The following is a 25061-nucleotide window of genomic DNA, read 5'->3' as shown; positions in this document are numbered from 1 at the left end:
TAGTTTATAAAAAATCATGCAGGCACCAGTTGTTCTATTAAGGTATGACTTTTATTCATTCACAATACCTCGAATTGGGATTTCACTTTCAGGACAATCGAAATACCTATTTAGTGATAGAGGATGGAAGGGACTGATGTAAATACGGTAAGATAGTTGTCATTACAGTCATTTAGCTGGATATCATTGTGAGATAGCTACAACTATAACAGGAAGGTGGATTGCCGAATTGCAATATATTATAGCAATGAGTTCTAATAAAATTACCACAACTGTAAGAATAGCTACGTCCCTATAGCAATAGCCCTATTAAATAAGCTTCTGTACAGTTTACATATGAATGTAATTTTTTATTATTTATCGTAACTGTGGAGCTATATTTTCACTTTTTTCAGAGAATTAGAATTTGCTTTAGTATCCTGGTGAACATTTTTAACCGAAAATTCGTTGGAAAGATTTTTAATTTTTTTGTAGAGAAATCCTCATTTCCCTCAACATTTTACCTTAGTTTTGTCGTTCTCTGATACACTTCAAACAACTTTATTCAAAGTGACTCAGCTAAAATGTTAGAACTTTTCAAGTAATTGAGAAAAATGATTATCACTAGTGTATCGACACTGCAAGACCAGAAACTTTCAATTTTCTTTTCTTTGTGGATTATCTTTAATGGTGCAGGGAAAAAAATTTAATAGGTATATTACTGATTGCCATCTGTTGTATTATATGTATAAGATATATGAATATTGCATTTCTTCATCTGCCAATCACTAGCTATCAGACATTGTGAAGATTACCTCCGATACACGATGCGCTAACATCATCATCGAATTGCTGTAATATTCAAAGACTGAGCAGAATGTCTGAAAAACTGTATACCTCACATTTGTTTGCACAATTTCTTCCAAACTCTAATAAGTGTAATATTTTTGATTCCTATTTTATATAAAGTATGTTTACATAACTTATCCACACGTACATAGGAGCAAACAAGAGGGAGCCTTATGAAATTTTGCAGACACTCAGCAGTCAGCATGTATTCTTCCATTTCAATATTGCAACGTTTACAATAGCAAAAGGAATGTAGTTCGAAAATAAGTTAACCCTAAAAATATCTACATAGTAGAGTATAAGTACAGCAGAGTCAAGAGTGCTGAATATTACAATAAAGTATCATACGATACATGATGTTTGGTTCCCTGTGGAAATGCTACTACTAGAAGTTGGTATAATTCATTTGTCGTAGCTATTTCGCAATGATTTACTGAAATCTTTAACAACTGTGGATATATTTATATTTATAATCAATCTAAATTTTATGAATCAATAATCTAATTGGTATAATATATACCAACATATGCTGCAAGTGGATATGCACAGATTCTTACCACTACAGCACTACTACTCAGCACTCTCCGACCATACATTTCTAGAATACTTAACACCTAAGCTATTACAATGGATTTGAATTAAATGCGCAATTGAATTAATTACTTATATACTAAACAAGTTTGTAATATAAAAAATAAATATAGCTTAGACTAGCACTGTCGGCGAACAAGCGCCATTACACAATCAATACGTTTATAGCTGCCGAGTATTATTTGTGATCAAATTATTACTATGATAATAATAATTATTGTGTCATTGTAATTATTATTATTATTAGCGATTAATGATCTAATATTTTTTCTATAATTCAAGTGTTTCTTGGAAGCATGTTGAATTTTTTTTAAATACTTATAATAATTAAGTACGCCATTTCTAGCACCGCAAATTTTTTATGCATTACAGACAAGCCGTTCTTCAAGAAGTGGTGTTTCATTATATTTTTTACCTTTGACATCAGTGTTACAACAAAAGAACAAATGTACCCACATTGATGTTGAATAATTCTAAAAACATCCAGATCATTCTGATATACACTCGTATGTTGACTGTTGTATCATATTTTACTAATCAAAAATGTGTTACTCTGTTAATTTGTAATCCATTACTGATTGTGAAGCTAATTCACATAAGAAAATTAATCAACCAGTATCACTGTAAGTAACATGGCTTGTAACATGTTAGGGAATATTTATGCTGAAGCAACAATTTTTACACAATATGTATTACTGAGAAACTTTTAAATTGTTCCAATGAAACGTTTCCGTAATAAAATTTTGTTATGTAACATTAAAATATATACCTTCAGATAAATTGGTATAATCAAGAAATAAAGTAACAAATTTATCACTACTTAGTTAGAATAATTTCTTCATACATTTCTTGCATACATTTGAAATGAGTTGATTCATTTGCAATAATGTCTACTGTGAAAATATGAAAAAACCATGTTTTCTTACAAAACGCTCAGAGTAATCTAATTCAGTAACCTGTGATGGTGCACCCTTCTCGAAGACTATGGAACTGATTTTGTTATCGTAATTTTAGAAGCTATGTACATTGCGGCGTATCCTATAACAATACTGATGTTCACCTTCTATCAAACTTCAAGTCGTTGAAATATAACCACGATTAAATAATATAGTTTCATTACAAAATTTATAACAAAATCATACAATTTAATATTCCACGCGTTTTCAGCACTAAACATAAATGAAACATAAAATAAAATAGATTTTGATTTCAATAAAATGCAACGCGAAATATTGCCAGAAATGAAGACGGCTTTTGATTGCAGTTCTGTACATTTAAATCAACAATAATGATTGATCGAATATTAAATTATTTTTAGAAAGTATGTATTAACTAATTACTGAGGATTTCTCTTTCAACTCGCCGTACTTCCTTCGCTTGTAGTAGGTACGTACAGATGTTAAATTTATTTCCAACTATATTTAGTATATTATAATATGTATATATACAACTTCCATACTATTAATTATTTACAGCATGCGTTACATGAAGTGCTAATTAAAAAAAAAACATGATTGGTACATTGATAAAATTAGATATACTTTATATTATTACGAATTTCAAAAAAATCCCGTAAAAAATACGAACTGTGATAAGAATATACAATATTTAGCCTGTTTTTAAAGTAACACTGTAATTACATTAATTATAGTGAGTTCTATAATACCAGTAATTCTAAAACTTTCACGTTCATAATCTATAAAAGGTTTAGACCTTCTGGAACCAGGGTCATTGGAAAGATGTGCCAAAATATAATTTAATGCTAATCAAAGTTTTACTGCTTTAGGTAGTTTGTGATATGAACAATTAATGAATTTAGCCTATTTTGAATTATGTTACTGTACAAACAGGCTGTGCAACTGAAACAATGTACTGTATATACTCCTAACATGATCATTATTATGTTGATAATATACAATGTGTGTCACGGGAAAGATGGCAAAGAGTTCTTATTTTTTTCATCACACCACTTGTTTTGGCAATATTACTATACTGTACACATATTTGTACATATAACGGTGAAAAAGTTATTTATACAGAAACCAAGCCATACCAATCACTGAATTTTTCACATTATGCTATGTCGATAAATAATTATATGTAACGACAATATATGCACATATTTATGGCAGACCATCACAAAGCATATACATCTATCAAGTACATATATCTAGATATATTTGCATACACGGAGGCACGTGCGTGAACAAATGTGTACACACATAATAAAATTATGAAACTATCCGCTTTGAAAGATAGAAAAAACGACACGGTGTAAAAGTGACTATTTGTTGTTATAAGTATCTATCATTCCCGTTGTTAATATTGATCTGTAAAAAATACTGGAATAGTCAATGCCGAGTTATCTAAGAATGCATAATAGGAATAAATGCAGGGTTTCATTGGAATTTCAAAAAGAATGATATGCTATTCGTAACCAAAATAACATTTTATAGCGGAATTGGTCGAATTCTTCATTCCAATTACAACTCAAGAGTATTTCAACCACACCAGTAAAATAATAACTCACAATTTGCATATGAGTATACAGGCCCGGATTTGCGCATTTTAGAACAATATGTATACTATTAAAACATCCGTATACAAAAAATAAAATGTGCAGTTTATCCATACGGTTGAACATACTAAAAAGACACAGCAGACAAAATATTTCAAAATTGTGAATGCTGTCGAATAAGAAATATATCGAGGGCTAAGGACCAGAAGAGCGTATCTCTTACCAACTCGTAAATTTCATAATACGAGTGCCAGCAAGAAAGGCATGAGCCACCTCATTTTTGCTTTGATACTATCAGAAGCACGCATCTTAAGAGATTTAAAAAAAGAGAACACGCTCTGTGGCAGTATTGCAGTTGAATCTTTTACAATCTTAGAAGACACCTCACTGCGAGAGGGACGTAAAACACTAACATTTTATCCTCTTTTTTAAATTTTATTGATCCATCCTTCCAGTAGTAGTAAGGTTGAAACATTTGTGGCTTACCCCTTTATGAATGAGGCCTTGACTTATGGGATATACACGTTACAATCGGAGATACGCCCTCATTATGGCAGTATCCAATGCTTTTTGAGGGTCGTGCTCTTCTGGTCCTTAGCTTCCAAAAACAGGGATATTTGTGACAGTAAAACCACAAGGTACAGTAATAAACAATTGTGGGAAACACGGAATAAAGCAGTCTAAAGATGAAAGAACAAAATCACATTGACCCTGATAAAACTGTGACATTTCTATCACTGTTTGCATAAATATTTTTACAATATTGAATCAAAATTATTTGATAAATGACTTTAGTTCTCACCAAGTTCATTACATATAAAAAAAAATTTGAGCTTACTATTGTCTAATCTTCGTACTAACTGCCAAAGAAATACTGACATGGGCCATGAAACAGCTCTAGCTTCACTGATCAAGTCACCTCATTGTTACTTTTTTGCTTATACAATCAATGAATTAACAAGACTGACAGAGAGTTATCAAAATATAAATGACTTTCCCAAATTTTGCTATCAAAATGCAAATGCACTATTCATTTTTCAATCGAATAAACGAAAAATTTTAATGAAATGAGTTGATCAGTAAAGGTGGAACTATAACATGACCTTTAATTCTAATCATGCAATGGAATGTTGCGCTTCTCAGTATTGATCAACCTCAATATTGAACACCAAGCAAGTATTGCCTTGCACATATTTGGAATGAATTCTTTATGATAGAAAGACACTGTATAACAAAGATTTTCATGAATATTTGCTTACAAAGGGCAGTGTTTAATGCAGGTTCCAGTTCATAATTACTTTAATGGTTATACGATGTATTTTTGGTCATATCACGACTCCATAATTTGAAAATATCAAACTGTAATTTATACGAGCATCATTGTTTCTTATTAACATTCTAGTTCGACCCGTTGTTTTCCTTATAGTTGATATACAAGTTACTGGTCCACAAATATATCAAATTAAACTTAAATTGAAGACCAAGAGATCGAAGTATGACTAAGCCGCATGATTGTATTTTACTTGCGCCTTTCAATTTAATAAACGATCCTCAGGTCACCAATTTCAAACAATCCACAACTGTGTTCTCTTTGATATTTTCATGTTTAGCCTTAAATAAGCCAATGCTATGATAAAAATTCTCTTTCTAATTCTGAAATGCTTGGTTTTCGGCTTCTACTAAGCCTTCGATTGGCTTGCAATGGTACCGTGATATCTTGGGTTTGCCCATGAACTGGTATATCTAAGAGCGTTTCTCGATGATCTCGAGTAGTGTTATCTCTCTCAAATGTAACTGGTGAGAATCTGACTCTACTAATTGAAATTTGGCTATCTTTTGCTGAAACATAACTTGAATCTTCAGAAGTTAGAGAGTCTGGTGGCGTAGGATTAGTTGGCGTACCAGAGCCTGAATTATTTTTACTTGGATTCTTATTCGGCGAGTTATAAGAGTAGTTCGATCTTTTCAGACTCGATCGAAGCCTCGTGACAACCTCCAAGTTACTTGGTCTCTCACTTGAATTCGGGTTTGATTCATGTGAATTTTGTCGTGTCAAATACAGAGAATTGTAGTCATGATTTAAAATATTCGAATTATAACTAGAAACACTGGATATAGCGTTAGACGATCGTTGATAATAATGGCTTGGTGAATACATTGAGTAATCAGCTTCATCTTCAAGTCGAAACGTTGGATTAACATTACTTTGGCTAGACGTACTTGCATTTGAAACGTTGGACGAAGTCCGGTGATGAGTATAAGGTGGAAGTCTTGGCATAGGACGTGCAGGACTATTTATGCTGCTCGGATTATCATAGGCGTGTGGGAATTCTGGACATTCCAGCATTCTGTCGCTAGAAGACGTTAAATATGTATTGAACATAGAATCTACTACATAATACCTTTTGATTTTCATAACCGAAAGAACTGTGTAATAGCGGAAACACAAAGATAAAACGTTTGTATTGTATATATGGACAGGAAGCGACAGTAAATATTTGTAGGACTTTAGCATGAGCAATCAACCAGTACTGCGAACAGCCGTACCTGTTGGTGACTAGATAGCGTATGCTAAAGTCCCATAGTTTTGTTGCCATAGTCTCCATGATGATTTTGCATAAAATGACTATTATCTCAAATAGTAATACCTTTAGACTAAAAGAGCATACAAAGATTAATAGTGCATTTGTTGAACTGTGCATATGATGGACAAAAGCGCAAAAATTGTTATACAAAATATAATCATACCAAATATACACACAAGACATCGATGAACTCCCGTCAAGTGAGGTAAACTAGTCTTTAATCATTTCTTGGTTAATTGAATTGGATACTCACTGATAATCTGAGGGCACAAAATATGTAGATTCGGGAGGTCTGTAGTATTCTGTTGGAACGACTGCATAGACAGGTGGTCCATAATCCGGTATTGCCGCAATGTTCCCCATGAATATTGTTGGCACACGGTCAATTCGATCGATTCTATCAATCCTATCGATCCTTCCAATATCAGGTGAGTAAGTATCGTCGTTGTTTGTACTAGAGCTTTTTCTACGTGGACTAGGTGTTGGCGCATTAGAGTTGGCCGATGTTACATAGTGTTGGGGTGAGTCCGTAAACCGTAATGGTTTGTCTGGCATTACATTTGATGGGAGACCAGGTGGTATACCTCCCATGTTGCTTAGAAACGGCCTAAAATTCAATTGTGCATGTGTTGATTGTACTTGAATATTCATACAACATTAATTTATTATAATAACGCATTAGTTATCATGAAAGTGTTCTCATATTTATGAATAATTTAGTATGCATCGCATAAACACGGCCTTTCAAGATTGACTTAAATATCCATATCGGCTATCTGATGTACATACATAAAACTGTACAGTACAAACCTGTAGTGTCTTGCCGGTCCATGGTATGTATTATGGGGATAGCCACTGGATGAGCTGAATTCATAATCTGGACCTAAGTAAGCAGAATTCCTGTTGGAACCAGTCTCAGCTTGAAACCACCATCTGGATTGGTCATCTTCGCAGTTACTTGGCTTTGGCTGCAACCTTGGATGAATTGGTGACACATTCGACATTCGAACGTCATATCCCGTTGCCACACCAGCTAACATGGCAGCGATGTTGTACAGAACCAGTTCGATTATGCTCAGTTTGGGTTTCTTGACTTCCCCATTGTACAGCGTGGGCATGGGAACTGGCATTGGCATAATGTAGGGCCCAGTAAGGCCAGGTTTGATAGGATAATCCGAGGTCATCCAATCAGTCGGAAGTTCTGGCGACAATGCTGAGTAGTCTATAAAAAAAATTGGTTTCTTAGCATGTAATCATAAACATTGCATTAAATTTGGTATATGACATTGATTAATGCCAATATTATACCTTCTTGTTGTATGATCTGTATAGTATAGCGTATATGGGGCATTCCATGACATCTCGATTAAGATTCTACGTTAATCTCAGATTACCTTTATAATTTTTGGTATAAAAGTACATGACAAAAAACGCAGCCCAATTTTTTCCAGAATTTTTCGACCCAGTGTATCTCAAGTATAATTTAAAAACTTGAAACAAAAATTCCTACTTTCTAAAACCTGAAAAAATTCAACAAAATCTTATGAAATATATCAAAATTTTTAACACCTATTAGAAGATTTTTCTTACTTATCTTTCGAAGTTATGAAATTTCCACCTTCTAATGGGCGTCCAAAATTTTGTTACATTTTATAAGATTTTTCTGAAATTTTTCAGATTTTTAAATGTACGGGTTTTTGTTTCAAGTTTTTTAATTATACTTGAGATACACTGGGTCGAAAAATTCTTAAAAAATCGGGATTTCGTTTTTCGTGATGTACTTTCATACAAAAAATTATAAAACTAATATGAGATATTGATTTAGAATTTTGATCCAGATGTCATGGAATGCCCCATATTCTTGTAGTATATCTATTCTTATAGAGTATATACTTGTAGTCTGAGGGACTATGGACCATTTATTATAAGTACGGTGTATTTTTCATTCAATGAACAATGCGGAATAAAGTTTGCTTGCTGAATTATCCAATGATTGGCAGCTGGAGAACATGTCGTGAATTTTTGATAAATCATTATCCGATTCTATTCAATATCGCCATAAAAATATACAATTTTTTTGTAAATTATACTTCAGACTGGTTGCAAAAAATATTAATGCTTGTGGTGATGCCTCAGAATATTGAGACAGACAGGGGAAAATTATTTGTATTAAAAATATTGCTGTCCATAAGCTGCCTTAACAGTTACACACTATCAGGACTCATTTATCGATTTACAGAGATGATTTACTCAAATATACTTGAATATCATGTTTCTTAATGTCTTAACTTCGACTCTCTCATTTGAGTAATAGTTACAATCAGGCAACCGAAGTATACGTAAGTGGGAAGCACACATTTTGTCTTGTGATAAGCATATTAAAAACATCATCTTCATACACGATAAAGAACGATGTGTGTTTTTGCATCCACTTTTCTTTATAAATATGTATACATTAATAGTAGTCATCGAACACTTTATTATTTGATATCTTAGCGACAGAAATTCAAAAACAAACTCAAAAAGCACGCTACGTTAGTTTTAGACGCAGTTTTAGAGAGAATTAAAAGAATAACATGGGTCTCGTCAGTAGAAAGAAATTTTTCAATCAATATCAAATAATAATCATACCTTCTAACGATAAATCATGCCACTCATATTTTGCTACTTAGCAGCTTTTAATGAAAATTCGAACAGACTAACACTCAATGATAGTATTATCATGTAAATTTTCTATTGGTATGGAAAATAAAATTAATATAACCTAGATAATATTTTGTAACTATGGGTATTTTGAACAATGTAACCAAGTATGTTAATAACAACATACTAACACTTTCTACTATTTGTCTCTAGTACCAGGCAGAAAAAATTAAATACTTTGGAATATGGCACAAGAAAGTTCCTGCGTCAGTACTGTATTGAAAGACAGCATTCAAAAATAATTAATTCAGTATACACATAGTGAAAAAAATACATTCAGCAATTGAGATGTACCAATTTAGGCTACCATCAATAATAAATATATATACATATTTGTTATGTATATATATATTATTTATTTAATGCTTGGTATTTCAATCAAGTATCAAATTCTTGGCATGTAAGGAAACACCAAAGTTCAGTCTGTCCATCATTTAACGAAGCAGATCAGCCAAATTTTTCGTTAAAGCTCAATAAATTTTAGTAAATCGTAAAGAAGTTAGCTTGAAGATACTTGTGATACATCTGTTATAACTGTAAACACTATTGGATTTGTAGTAAGGTATAAAACGACCGTATCGGTAGGTTCGACAAATCTTATAAAAAATAAATTCTTGTTGATTATTAATTTCTTGCACACATATTTGGCTCCAGCATATTTTTCTCAATTGATGTTGATTGATATTAATTCTGTTACATAACAATTTTTACTTCATGTTCCAATGAATAAATCTACACCTGTTTTCTGATACTCGAATAATTAAGTCCACTCCACTTGAATTTACAGATTATAATGGGCCTCAGGATATATGCAATTATAACGGCTTCATTATTATCATTATTAATATGATTTTTGCTACTATTACTGTTATTACTAGTAAAATTCAAAATAAAATTGAGTTTTTCCAATTTTCTCAAGTAGCTACTGATGCCTTATTATGGATCATTTAAATAATATTTATTACAGAAGCCTACAATTAGTTTTATAACTTATTAAAGTTCAACATGAAAGACTTTTCGAGTACAAGAATATATACATTTATATATGCATGTGTATAGATCAATTACATGGTGTAGATTGAGATATATTTAGAACAGAAGCACAAGTTGACTATGCGCAGATTAAAGCATTACATAGTTTGGATATTGAATTGTAAAGCTGATGCTTGTGTAAGTACTGAGCGGGTAAAAAAATAGTAATGTGCTGAAAATCTATATTATGGTTGGATACATGTATCGATGAGTCATTCATTAGTCATTGGATTTTGTAAATAATTACAGCTATACAGACTACAGGTAATGATTGGTAGGTGAAACAATTTTGCTATCTGCAACATACAATCCTTCGTTTCATCAACTAGTAGTTGAATACAATCAACTATATGAGGCGGTAATTGAATTACAATACAAAGCTAGTAACGTGGTGAGTTTCCAAGCGAGCAATACAACATTAGAATGTCAAAACATGCTATACAAACCAAATGCCAGACTCACTTTCCTTCTTAGATCAAAATGATGAGGCTCACTTGCGCAGCCAATATGAGATCATTGTAGGAAGATAACACAGGATTTTTTATTGGTCACACAATTGAGCCTGGGTCATTTTGATCCTGAATGGAAAACACCTTGTGACGGCACTTAATCTACTCAAAGCAGCGTGGGTTTTGAATCTACATGACTGATTATAACTTGAATTACAAACTGTATTGATCGTAGCGCTTACAACTGTGTATAATAATGCCTCAGTTTTTATGAATGAGATAAAAAATTCATAGTAATCCAGGATAAGTATACGATATATTGCTTTTCTAATTTCACTCTTCAAAGTATGTCTGCGATTTCTGGAAGTACAAATTTCGATCAGTCATGTTCAGTTTTTGCCAAAAATTTTGGAAATACAATGACTGAATCTTTCTTCACATAAATTACTATACTTAGTGTAATTGCACAGCCAAAATTACAATGGATTTATGCAAACAAATACAATATCAATACTCTGACCAATTTAAAATATTTCTAACAATATTCTGTTTAAATGTGTTTTATTAAATAGGCTGCGAGTTGGGTAAATAACGGGATGTTCAAGGAGGGATAGGACCAAAACCAAGTGAAGTTAAAAGTTAGGATCCCATGGGGTACATGCAGGATGTATTTTTTCTTTACGCTCAGTTATGTGGAGTTATCTTTGTGCCTCTTCTTAACACTCGAGTTTTGCTGTATTTGTGTTTCATAGAGTAACAGCATTATGGCTGACCTGCATAATGGAATATATATGTATCAAGCTACAATTTCATTGTTATATTGCTGTGAAGTATCTTCAGTAAACAATATCCTTACTTGCGATAACAAGTCAAGGATTAGGAATCTAGAATGGTATACAAATTTTGAAACATACTGTAATCGGTGAAAAGGATTATCAGAAGTATCACATTTAAATCATTGCATATGATGTTACGCGTTTCTAGTAGATACGATACTGAGAATCAAAATAAGATTATAATTGATATAGATCAAGTTACAAGAGCAACATCTTCGTAGTTTTATAACATAATTGGCGAATGACTATTCATTTGAACAGCAAAACTCATGAGTTTGCGGTATACTGAGCGTAGAAAAAAAAAAAAATTAATGAAAACTAAACAAAATCTGTACAACTGAAAAGATTTTATTGAAAAAATTTAATAGGTAAATACAGATGTGTCTTTTGCATGTAAGTGCCTATTGTATTGTGTGCGAAGTGTTCGACAGTTCATACAGTGCATGTCAAATGAAAATATGATGTGCCAATACGAATACCTGTTTCATCTAGGACAAATTTGCGATAGGAAAAGATGTGAACGCTTCTGTGGGAAAGTACAAATGTGTGTTAATCCTGCACCTGAGAGCCATTATCATGTTTATTCTGAACATTTATTTTGTAACAAGTTTTGATTTTCTTGGCAATAGCAGTTCTTGGATTGTAAATTATCTGGAATTATATTACCGATATTTGAAATGACAATGAAAGTTGCAAATCTGAAATTTTAAATATTGTTTCATTGACATAGTTTGATAAAAAAAAATTGATCCGAAGTAAAGTACGTCGAATATCGATAAAAGAAATAAGCAATACTAAATGTTCATTTGAAGAAATCATATAAATTGAAATATTAATTACAGTTCTCAGGCGCAGATATTCAAATATCGAATGTGAAATCTCAAACTAAATAATTACACATCCAAATTACAGCGATCTGTTAGATACATTTGTTAAGAGTGTTATGTACTCTAAATTACTATAATTGAGAAAAGCCAACACCAGAAAGGATTCGTTTTTCCTTTATTCAGAACTTTTAATTGAACCCAATATTGAACGCCAGTTAAAAACAATTGATCATCCCAATTCGTCTATTACATTCGCGTAAAAGTTCACACAATGCATATCAGAATATCGAAGTGCTTTTGCAGTACCTGATACTTTACTGGACTTGTGAATCGGAAATTAGCAATAAAACAGGCACATTATAAGGAAAGTAAAATTTATGTGCAGAGAACAAATTAACAGTAAGAACATACTCACAGATCATTAAATGCTTAATAATTTATGAAAAAGAAAAAAGTTTTGAATAAGTTTAGAAAATTATATATATAGGCTGAGAGAAATAGAAGACGAAATGTTGACTTTATAACTTCAATGCGAGGTGCGATTAGAAGTGTGACATTGTAAAATAAAATCTAATTATTGCCTGTAAATAAGAAAACAGTCATGAAAGACGAAACTATTTCCAAAGCTAAGGAGTAAATATTGCATTTCAGATTTTCAGGCAGCTTTGCAGATTAAGGGGGTTTTTTCCATAATTAGTTTGATAACTGCATCATTTTATATCTTCAAGAATGTGATCAAAACGTACGTGATAATCTGTGAAAGCACATAAAGAATGTACTTGAGAATGCATCAAATATTGGTTACTAAAAACTAAAATACTAAACAACTATCCCGTATATTACGGGCTAAATATGTTGTCAAGTTTAAAAAAATTATGCATAGAAATACTGTAAGACATCGTCCCAGAGCAACAAACTGTAGATATATATATCCTTCGTTTTACAGTGATTATTAAATTTAGTTCATCATTGAAATTTTGTTTAGTATTTTCTGATTTCTGTTTATGGAATTGTGTACCTTTACATATCTGAAAGTACAAGACCAGTTGCCAAATTATATGAAGACACAGTTTTATCTGAACAATGAACATAAACTTGCAAAAGCTAAAACGTGATTGGACCCAAAGAAATTCTGTTGTTTTTTTAAGATAAATATGCTGTGATGTGATTTTAACGAGCGTTCGGTCTAGCCAGTCTAAGAATACTTAAAATAATCTTAAACTTTAATATGGTCCCACACCAAGGCTTTTACGTCAGTGCATAAAAAGTCAGAAGAAAAAAAAGGAAAAAAAAATTATACAAAATTACAAACTAATCAATAACTCATAATTATACTTCAAGATCTAATTTGAATAAAATAAACTACAATAGACTAAAGACTACTAACAATTGTGATACATAAATAAAATTAGCAACTCACTACTTAACAATATAAGTATACACTTCAATCTTGTAATTGTCGATTTTTTAAATAGATTGTTTTCAATTCCATAATTGAACGCGAGAATTCGAGTGTAAACTACAAACAGAGTGATCATTACAGGCATGCACTACCGCTGGAAAGAAGAACACCATATACATCTACGTGTATAATTTATTTGAGAGTATTAATCTATCAACTCGTATGAATACTTGATTAAAATATAAGTCTTAAGATGAAGATAAATCATATTCGGTTCAGATAAAACAAGATATATTTACAAATAGACTGCCTTACTAAAACAAATGACACATTCATAGTTTTTTGAAACTAAGCTTTCTATTTATGCTTTGTTTATATATCTTCAGTATTGAACTAAATGCTGTGTATGAAGAATTGATGTCCAATTTTTTGAATATACTTTTTAACTTATACAAATGATGGGTTTAATATAGGAATGTCTTTGCTGTATTGCTATAATTTATGAAACTAGTATTAGTTTCGGTATAGAATATTTCGATCCCCAGAAGTTTGTTGCATGGAACATTATTTTCATTATTAAATAATTGTTTAATAAATCTGATACATAACTATATGTATCACGTAAGTCTACGGACCCAAGTAATCATAAACGGATTGATTGATCATTCAAACCTGAGCCCCCAGTATTCCATTACATACTGTAAAAATATTTGTTACTTTCAACACTATTAAAATGTATGATCACATGAACCCTCTGAGCATTGATAGTATGTAGCTGTAACAGCCAGCATATTTGAACTAAATGCTAAGTAATATTGCAAAACCTGTCTCAAGATATTATACTGATATCAATTAAGAAAATGCTGTGGATAAATATTAATAGTTGCTATCATATGACAGTAAACTATAAGAAATAACTTTTTTTCTACGAAGTGTTTATAGACCACTAGATCACTTTAGATCCTCGATGATCGTCGCTTTCGCAGAGAAATGCATTTTAATCTGTACAAAAAGACTTGAAAAGTTAAAAAATTTCTCTCCACGTTTTAATATTGTTTATTGTACATTCAGAAAGAGTGTAAATTAGTTTAAATTCAGACAAGTTTTTTGAAGCTTTGCCATATTATGATTACTGTTTCTGATTGGGAAATTTTTCGATATCGCATTAATGTTTCCATACCTTCGACATCTAAATTTCGGAATGAATCTCATACACGATATCGATCGTGCTGAGTACGCAATTTAATATTAAAAAATAACATTGTTTCTCATATTACCCACACCATTTAAATTGATTATAACTTAGAGTGTGTATTGTATAGTGTATTTCGTGGGTTCTTAATTTAAGTTAGGTAATGTTATATATTTATAAATAGAAGAAAAAAAAACAATTTCATCGAATAATCTTTCATATTCTTAATTTTCATACAATATAAAGAAACCTATTCCATAGACTATGATTTATATAGTATTATTTGTGTTTTCGGAAGAACTTTTGCGTCGCCAAAGTATTGGACGTCACTGAATTAATGGAGCTTGTGCTGTCAGAACTGCGTCTCGAAATACTCATAATTTTATACGAACCGGCAGAACTTTCATTTAGACAATAATTGGAATCTGAAGCTTGCTGGCCAAACTCTTGAAGAATCATAGTTTTTTTTGAAATCATATTTGTAGAGTTCTCACCGAAATTTAGTAAAAACTCGTTACTTTTTGATTCTGAATCCCTTTTTAATGAATCATTGTCAACATCACGATCGGAATATTGACCGCTATATTTAGAGGTTAAACTACTTTTGCTTTTTGAACTGTCTATTGAGGATCTTGGTTCATTGCGTTCGAATTCTTCAAGAAACTGGACAGAATTTTTGGATTTTGAACTATCGTTGGAGTGTTCTGAATCCAGATTACACAAATCGGATTCAAGATTTTCAAAATCGATACCTTCGCGTGAATTTGCAGCTAAAAATTTGGGTAAATATTGATCTCGTTCCTGATCTGAATAATCAAAACCGGGAATGTGGATGGCGTTTTCTAGTACATTGTATTCAACTTTTGCAGGAGACTGATCATCCAATGCATCACGACTGCCCCAAGCTTTAATTTTACTAAGAACTCTCAAAGGACTCTTGGAACTTCTTGACTTATGCTTAAGTGGTTTTCCAATTGAATTTTCAGGACTTGATTCGAAACCATCTAAATCGCTAACTTTAATAGCAACCGACGCTTTCCTCTCAGAAGATAGAGGTGAATTGAGTGAGCTCTTTCTGGATCCTGAAGGGGACTTGAAAAAATCAGCTAGCGAAGGTAATCGAGATTCTGAGCTATCACGACGCTTTTCTTTTGACTTACTTCTATCTCGTTTTTTGTTTTTCACCCTTTTAGCAGTCCCTACTAGTGATGAAGCTACACTGTGCACAAACTTTGAAGAGTGTACCGAATAACTAGAGTCAATTGTTGAATGTTGTTGATTTTTAGACCTTTTACATTTATCATCAGAATTCTTATTAAAAACATTACAATGTGCATTTGAGAATGGTGGATATTCTTCAGCAAATTGGGTTCTTTGATTAAGTTTAGATATATGTACTAAGTTTATAGAATTGTCAGTCTGTTCATCACAATTACAGTCGTTTTCATCATTGCAAAAGTTAAAAGATACTTTAGTATTTCCGTGAATGTCTGGAGAAAAATTTGAATCCTCATTAGAATGATCAAGTTTTGTTACAAATTCGTCTGAACTTTCTGGATTACCGCTTGCACTATTCCCTGACTGTGTATCGATCAGATTATTGGCTGACGAGTACAATTTTCGGGATGTGTCGTTACCTATTTCTTGAAGAAGAGGCGACAGCTGCGTACTTGCCAACAGAGCGGTACGAAGTGGAGTTTTTTCAAGATCAGGTGCAGACCGAGACCATCGTTTGTTATCAGGTGAAGCAGGATTTGGGGGCTGCGTTATTATCGCTCCACGCTCACGCTGGTGCAATGTAGACGGGCCCCAAGTTTTGCCTTTGATACCGTCTGCTGGTACTACATAGGAGGAACAAAAAACACAAAGGACTACTGGCTACTGTACTAACTACTCACTGCACAAATGTACATTAATATATTTTAGATTTTCACACTTTCGAAATTTGATTAAAATCATATTTCAAATTAATACGTAAAGTAACTTGATGCGCAATGAAAGAAATGACTAAATTGCAATACAAAAGGATATTTCAAGAAAGCGAACAAAGAGTCATGCAATATTTTGCAAACAAATATATACGCTAATTTTTAATGCCAAAAAAAAGGTGATAGAAGGTAATTTAACTTAAAATAATTACTTTCATATAAGTCGATTCAACAAAGAATTTTATAGTTTTTTGACTCTGAGACATTATCGACCAATAAGGATTTCATCACATTATAGGCATTGCACAATTGGATGTAGCATTTTCTTCACCATATTAGAATACCATAAAAAAAATATATGATTAGAATATTGTTTTGCATTAAAACAAAACATACGATATTGAACTTATAAAGATTTAGATTTCAAAATACGCTAAAATGGAATAATATTTTGAATGATGCATCAGAACACTTCAATCTGTTCTCTATTCTGCTCAGTAATTTCAAAAAAAAAAAAATAATAATTGCTCCTCAATGATAATAATACTTAAGGTGATTCATATATTCACATAAATCGCGTATTTTGAACCATGCTATGACTATAATAGAGTAAAGAGTGCCAAACACCAAAACAAAAAAATTAATATGTTGAACAGAATGTGAGAATAATAAAATTTACATAATGTAATGTTCAACAAGTCATCCTACCTTATTTGATAAATGGGAAGGGACGTCCAAAATGTCAAATTATTTGAATAGTAACTTAATCGTGAAAAAATGGCCGAACATCAAAAATCCCATTTCATGACTCACACAAAAATGTTTCATTTGAATAGTAATTTACACTCAGCAGTGAATTGAAATGGAAAATGTAAAAATGCACATTAATCTGTCCTCACAGAAATTTAAATAAATTATTTAAAGTTTGACTAACTCAAATACATTTCCGTTTAATATAGTTTTTGTCACTTTATTTATTTTACGCAGAATAAGGTACACTATACAGTTATGTTGTGGAAAAATTCATTCGAGAATTAAAGGGCTCCTGATCCAGTGAAAATTCAATTATATACTATCGAAATTCTTACTCACTTATTAATTCGCTAATTAAATTATGTCAGTTACAATTTGATAGAATTATAACTAACGTTGAGTATTATTTCATCTCTGGTATTATCTGGTATTATATAAATTGAAAAATTTCAAATCAGCAGACGGACAAAAAAGACTGATTTTTTTGCTGCTATAGATTGCAAACAAGAAATACACATGGGACACTTGAAAGAAATGAATGTGACTAAGGCAATAAAACATTACGAGTTGGTGGACTTTATAATTATCAAAGACATTCGACCTTTCCAATTTCATTTCTTATTCTTGCTAGGATTAAGCACTCTTTCTCTATCTGCTTAGATTTTATATCAACTTACAGGCAATCGCTCTAAGTCTCGGAATACTTGGTGATCCAGGTGGACTGTTAGGTCTTGAAGGGTTGCGGTTTTTACCTCGATCTAAAGCCGTGTGCTGAACGGTGATTGTATGTCGAAAGTCTAGTAAACAGAAGCTTGTATTATTTACATATAAGTGCCTACTTGAAGCTGGTAAATTCTATCTATTATTTCCCATTTACAGTTTAAAACATGAAAAAAAAAAATAAATAATACTCAATTCAAAGATATCGGAAATTTTGTTAGTTAGACTAGTTTCAATGGATTATTGCCTTCATATAACGCGTCACATAAAATTAAATTTTAGAGTGATTAGTGATAATGAAATTCAACTTCACTTTTAAATGATAAGAGTAATCTCGATGTTGTGATAAAGAAAAGTGCTCACCAGAAGGGAAACTGATGTTACTACCAGGTTCCTTCTTATACAACTTTAGTCTTGATTTCTTAAATTTACCAAGCCTTTTGTTTGGCGTGGGTGTATTTTGTTGCTGTATGATCATAACAGTCAATTCACGTTCCAGTAAGTCTATCTCACGAGCTGCCAATTCCTGTTCTCTTTGTCGTAAATTCTCCTCATGCTGTTTTTGTTGCACTTGTGCTTTTGTTAACTCTTCTTCTCTACAGCGCAATTCCTGAAAATAGTAAAATGATTTTGTATGTCTTTTTTTGCCTACGTTTCCTACGTCAAGTAGGTGTTTCCGCAACAGTATAAAAAAGAAGACATCAGAGTACAAAAAACTACACCGTTACATCCTAGCACCAAACAGTGGTCTATTTTTGTACTCCGTAAGAAAACAAATTTAAAAAAAATTGTAAACCATACTTTTGTTACCTGAAGCAACGTGTGCACCATGGAGGCAAAGTCTTTTTCGCCTCGTGTATTAGTAATATTCGTCATTGGTTCGCACTGGAGTCGCTTACAGCTCATACTGTAAAGTTACACTTGGCATGGAATACACCTACTTTGCCTCCTTGATGCACAATCTATTAGTTTTTTTTTTTTTTTTTTTCAAGAAAGATTTTAGATATATTTCAAGAAAGACAAAAAATCAAAGTATTCACTCAAAGAAGTGAAAATATGTTTAAAGAATGTGTATAAAACATTGTTTACATGTTGTATTATTTGATAGATTTGTTACTCTTACCTCCTCTAAAGACCGACATGCCTTCATGTAGCATTTAACGAAAATCGCATAAATTAATTACATGTAGCGGCTGCGAAAAATAGCAAAAGAAACTTCTCGTGATATGACATGCATAACTGGTATTAGTATTTTTATCTCTCTCTGTTCGTAATGAACATTTTCTCAATAATAAATATGACATTTGTCAATGGTTATTGAAAAATGGAACTTATCTCAATTACCGAATTAGATCTATGCCCTTTTCTGCATATATAATTAATTGACTTATGAATGGCTAGCACTTTTCTATTAAAAAAAAAAATAGGTAAATGTTACCTTTTCCTTCATGCGCAGGCCATGAAGCACCTCTTCTATTTCAACACGCCAGTTCTCTTGCATTGTGTGAAAAGACTCGTGTGGTGTTTCTGCGAAAGCACTGCGCACCTCATCTAGAGCTTCTAAAATATCTGCAAAGCCAGGCCTTCCGTGGCTATCTGCCGCCCAGCATGCTGCAAGTTCAGATTCATATATTCTTATTGACTCTCTGTCACGTTTTCTTTATTCACATAAAATTGCACCTCAATAAAATTGTTACTTACCTTCCATAAGAAATCGCCAAGGTTGTGGACATGTTGAAGCAATAGGTAAGGTCAACTTATTAATAGCAACGCCATAAGCAATTGCTAAAGCATCAATGCCTTTGTAGGGTGTTTCTCCAGTAAGAAGCTCCCACAACAAAACACCATAGCTGTGAACACAATTACAATGGTAGCATCATTTCAACTCACTGTTGTAAGAATCAATTTATAGTTTTTTCCTCCTGCTACGATTGTTACGACTTTCATATTTCGACCCGGAACATTAAGCTGTAGAAGTACTCACCTCCACACATCGCTCGCTTTGCTGAAAATGCTTTTTCTGATAACTTCTGGTGCCATCCAGGCATAAGTACCAGCTGCTGACATGCGTGTAGTCTTATAGACTTCTCGTGCCAAGCCAAAGTCAGTAATCTTCAGTGTTTTGTACTGGAGATCATCATTTTCTATCGGCTCGCTCAACAGTACTACATTAAGAGTAGAAAATAAAATTATTTGGCAACTTTTAATAATTCACAAAGAGCATTAAATTCTAAATAAACACTTATTACCATTTGAACTTTTTAAGTCTCTGTGAATTAAGCTGATTGGAGCTTTGTTATGGAGGTAATCCATTCCACGAGCAATTTGTATAGCCCAATCTACCAAAACATCAGGTCGAATTTTTCTACCACTAAGAACCCTATTGAGACTGCCGCCCCTTGCATATTCCATCACCAAACACATGTTTGGCATTTTTAAGCAAACTCCTTCGATCGAGACTATATTTTCATGCTTTAGAAGCCAAAATAACTTTGCCTCCTGTCGTACATTTTCTAAAGTTACGCTAGGCTCTTCGTCGGGGTCTTGGCGAGCTGCTTTAACAGCTACTTCATGCTTTTGCCAATAGCCCCTGTGGGAATTAAAAGGAAATTAATCATTTATGTTGCAGCAAATGGATTAAAATCTCATCAGGAAATCTTAATTACTAAGTAAAATCAATTGCACCAATTAACCACTTGAATTATGAATAATGATAATAATGATAGGCCGCATAATGATGGTCACTAATCCATCTCTTCCCTTGCCCCGCACAGGTCTATGGTAGATCTCTGGGGACATTCTCTAACGGGTATGGCAGGAACTGGCAGTAAAAAATAAAAAATAAATAAATAAAAAAAAAAAAAAAATTAGAAAATTTTGAAAACAATCTAAGAACCGGAGGATTACATAAAGTTAATTCTAGTCTGTCTCGGATAGTATTTTGTGATACAATACATTTTATAGAGTACTGCGTACGTTTTTTTTCTTTAAATGTAACGGTGTTAATATCAAATTTACCACTTCACTGAATATTAACTAATCCATTACAGGGGTTCATCAACTTTAGGCTTGGAAAGAAGAAAAGAAACTGCTCGTGAACATTATCGGTCTGCTCTGTTAGCTGCACTATGTGCTACGGTACTCGTTAATTCAGATAATTAGATAAAAATTTTATTTATCACCCATTTCTTTGCAAGAGATCTTAAATACGTACTTTTTAACTGCAACAACAATTCATTAGTAGACCCTCAAGTTCTTATAAATTGATTTTTATATTACAAACGTGATCTGGTGTAAGTTTTCCATTAGAGCGTAACTTCGGACTTCGATTTATCATTAGCTATGTGCACGAATTTTGCGAGATTTCAAGGAAAACTGATGATGTATTATACTACTACTACCTGGAATACTAACACATTCAATAAAAGTAATGTATCTCTTCAACCAAATTCTCTTGGTAGGAAATTCTTTGATTAACAATTATTCAAAATAAGCACAATAAGTTCATGTGATTCCTCCATAGGATTAGGCACTTGTCAACTTGATAGCCAATAAGATGTTCAAATTACCAGGCAATCTAGCATAATCATGGTAGTAAGAAACCAATCAAACAGTTATAGATCCAGGTACAATTCCTGGATCTGATAATAAGATTTGCTAAAGAAATTATTCAACAGTGAAATAAGTTCCTCGTTACAAATCATATATTAGATGAAGTTGCCCCACACTCACCTATAGACTTTTCCAAAACCTCCAACACCGATGACCTCCTCTAATTGTAATTCATCAAAATCGATTTCTACTGGTTGAACTTTGTCAATAACTGAAGAGACCTTGTCGATACTATCAGCTTTAGCAACAAAATTGGCAGGAAATATTCCCACCTTTCCATGAATTTTACCCGTCCACCATCCTTCATCGCCGGAAATTTTTGAATCTTTCGACAGAACCTAGTAGAATACAAATAATACATCTGATGTTTTACTTAAACTTGGAACTTACTTTTTAATAATGTAAAATAAATATATTGATACAACAAGTATATACTTAAGAGTTTCTTGATATTTTATGTTAGGCAAGAATATATATATGCACACACATTTGAAAAGAAATATTGATATCTAATTGAATTACCTCAACAGTTTCACCTCTTTGAAGCGTTAGCTCATCTTCACCCTGAGCAACGTAATCAAATAGAGCGGTGAAAATAATGGAGCTATTGTCATTTTGCGATTGTGACGAGGAATACGTTCCATGAGATGGGCTGGTTTGTTGGGATACGGTTTTAGCCGTGCCACCACTATGTGTGTCAGAAACGCTGCTGTCCGACATGTTATTGTTCGAAGCACGTGCCTCTGAATATCCGTGGCTAGTCCATAACAATTTTTTTCTTACTTAACAAATTTTATATTGATAATAACTATTATTATCATTTTCATGTAATAATGGAAACTGTGTCGTTTAATACCAACACAAATCAATGGTGCAACAAGGTAAAAATAAAGTAGCTAAGTGAAGAAAATATAAGCTTAGGTTCAGATATTTGTGAAAGAACAAGGATTTTAAATTTTTACTTTATCAACGTAATCTTTTTATAGTTTCAAAAAATGGTTATTAAGCTTATTTCACTCCCATTTATGCAACCGTAGCGTATCTGATTACCTCGTCCAATGGTGGGTGCCTCTGTTGCTCGGCTGATATCTGGGTGAATTGGTATTGCTTTGAGTCTGATAGCGTGTGGAGCCATTCTCCGGATAATGTAAAAATCGCTCGCTCTGATGACGAGCGTCCGGATGTCCGTGGTCCATCAAAGTAGACAAACCTCGTGCCGATAGCCCGGCAGGCGGCATAAGGCCCAAGCCTTTCCGCTGTTATCCTTTTTAACAAAATTGATCTCTACATAGTTTTCAGCTGTTGTTGATACAGCTGGTTTCCATTCTTACATTTCATTATTTGCTAATAGACAAGAATAATTTTTTAAACGAAATTTTTAAGCCATTTAAGAATTAATGATAGCTCACGAGTACAATCTTTAGGCTGTAGGCAGCTTACAAGGAAAGAAAAATTTCAGCCACTGAACAACATCTGCAGCTGATGTGTCATTTCTCTAACTGGTTTATCACTAGTAAATTAACAATTTTGAAAAATTATCAAAACCAAAGATTCATATTTAAAAGCAGGTTCATGTAAGTATGAATTATGAATGGTGCATTTCCTTGCTTTTAAGGAATGTAGGAGTATGCAATGTTGAATTAAAATTTAGAAAAGAGCTGATGAGCAGCAGAGAGCGTTAACATAGCTAGTTTTGCAAAATGCAATCAGATTTACTTAAAAGAGCTAAAACTTGAGAATAGAAAAAAACAAAAAACATTACAACCATGTTCACAAACCTCAAGAGAGATAGATATCGGGTACATATGGTTTTTGCTACAAATCATAGTATTCAAAAATTGGATGTTGGTTTCATTTCTTTACGGCATCTCACCAAAATGAATATAATTAAAGTCAAAAGTCTTATTTCATATTACTTAGTTAATATTTTTCGAATATAGAAATGGAGCCAATACTTTTATAATTTATTCAATAGAAATTAACAAAAAAAAAAATAACAGCAGGCATATTGACGCAATAACCTGTTAAATCTATTGATAATAAAGGCCAAATCAGGCCTATTTATAAATTTGATTAGAGTTCGAAGATGTTTGGAAGTGGAAATTCAGTATTATTGATTTTTTTTTTTTATTGATTTTCTGTAAACATAGTCAAAGATGAAATGAAATATTCTTTAACTACTAGCATGGATATAATTGAATTGATAATTGACTGTATATTTCTCAGGTTAATAAATATGTCGAAATTGGTGAATAAAATTTCGCATAAAATCTAATTAATTAGATTACTGTAAAATAATGCATGATACAGGTTAGTGTGATGATGTGCATACTAATTGACTTGTTTTAATGTCGAGGTTCATTCACTGCCATATTTGAGATGCATTAAAAAATAAATAAAATAAACGAAAAAAAAAACTTATCATCCGTTAATGTCATCACGTGACAGATATGAAAGTTTATAGATTAGCCTGTGAAATAAAGTGGCAGAGAAACAAAATCCATATATTTACCAAAGTGATCTTCAAGCAGCCGATGGTGGCTCTTATCCCACTGAAGAAAACACTGTACAAAACCTCGACATTTTCGGGTTTTAATATACAATTATCACCAATCAGCCAGAGTATTTGTTTGCGAGGGTGAACAACAGTCAATAAGAAACTACTAACTACGTCACAAATATAGGAGAAACCCATAAAGCTGAGGATATACTCGAGGGATCTCGCGTCAGGGTGTGTATACCCACAACCCACTGTTTATGCAATTCAATTTATATGTTTTATTGGCGTTCTGATTACAGAGTTACGTTTAAACCGGGGCGAACGAGGCCGGGACGCCTTCCCGTACGCGCCGCGCTCCGCATCGGCCCGGAAAACCTGTGAAATTTTCACATTAACACCAGAAAATAAATTATCACTCACGACAATAACCTAGCAGGCGCCATGTTTAATTTGATAGTCCCGTCCAGGAAGACTGGAGGGAAGCAGACCGAACTCTAATGCATTTGTGGCGTAAGCTGAACTCCAAAAAGTGTCGTCTAGAATAGTTCTAATTTTTACCACCGTGTTATGTTCGCTGCTGTACAT

General features: G+C 32.6%; 1 protein-coding gene across 4 annotated transcripts; it reads right to left on the bottom strand.

The window, feature by feature from the left end:
• Nucleotides 1-32: 32 nt before the first annotated feature.
• LOC107226982 (mitogen-activated protein kinase kinase kinase 11) lies at nucleotides 33-24926 on the bottom strand. Of its 4 annotated transcripts, none has more exons than XM_015667973.2 (15): nucleotides 24489-24926; nucleotides 23027-23240; nucleotides 22499-22733; nucleotides 22097-22314; nucleotides 20614-20954; nucleotides 20349-20529; nucleotides 20066-20214; nucleotides 19803-19975; nucleotides 19488-19508; nucleotides 18728-18974; nucleotides 18322-18441; nucleotides 16601-16804; nucleotides 7333-7744; nucleotides 6776-7129; nucleotides 33-6291 (listed from the first exon to the last, which is right to left on the bottom strand). In XM_015667973.2, the coding sequence occupies exons 2-15, from the start codon at nucleotides 23212-23214 to the stop codon at nucleotides 5565-5567; spliced, it is 3570 nt and encodes a 1189-aa protein (XP_015523459.1). In that variant the 5' UTR covers nucleotides 23215-23240; nucleotides 24489-24926; the 3' UTR covers nucleotides 33-5564. The 4 variants fall into 4 exon arrangements, with proteins under 4 accessions (XP_015523459.1, XP_015523460.1, XP_015523461.1 ...); XM_015667974.2 differs by having other exon boundaries at nucleotides 33-6285; XM_015667975.2 differs by lacking the exon at nucleotides 19488-19508 and having other exon boundaries at nucleotides 24489-24925.
• Between the last annotated feature and the right edge of the window lie 135 nt (nucleotides 24927-25061).

Source organism: Neodiprion lecontei, chromosome 6, assembly GCF_021901455.1.
Source record: "Neodiprion lecontei isolate iyNeoLeco1 chromosome 6, iyNeoLeco1.1, whole genome shotgun sequence".
NCBI lineage: Eukaryota > Metazoa > Arthropoda > Insecta > Hymenoptera > Diprionidae > Neodiprion > Neodiprion lecontei.
Note: the sequence above shows the minus strand (reverse complement) of the source record. Positions and strands in the feature narration are given on the sequence as shown.

Excerpts from the sequence above, each read along its gene's own strand:
- LOC107226982 (XM_015667973.2), bottom strand. The coding sequence starts at position 23,214 with ATGCCGCCTGCCGGGCTATCGGCACGAGGTTTGTCTACTTTGATGGAC. Across the intron at positions 19,509-19,802 it reads GCCTGCGCATGAAGGAAAAG|GCATGTCGGTCTTTAGAGGA; the intron begins GTAACATTTACC and ends TGCTACATGAAG. Across the intron at positions 7,130-7,332 it reads GGACCGGCAAGACACTACAG|GCCGTTTCTAAGCAACATGG; the intron begins GTTTGTACTGTA and ends ATTGAATTTTAG.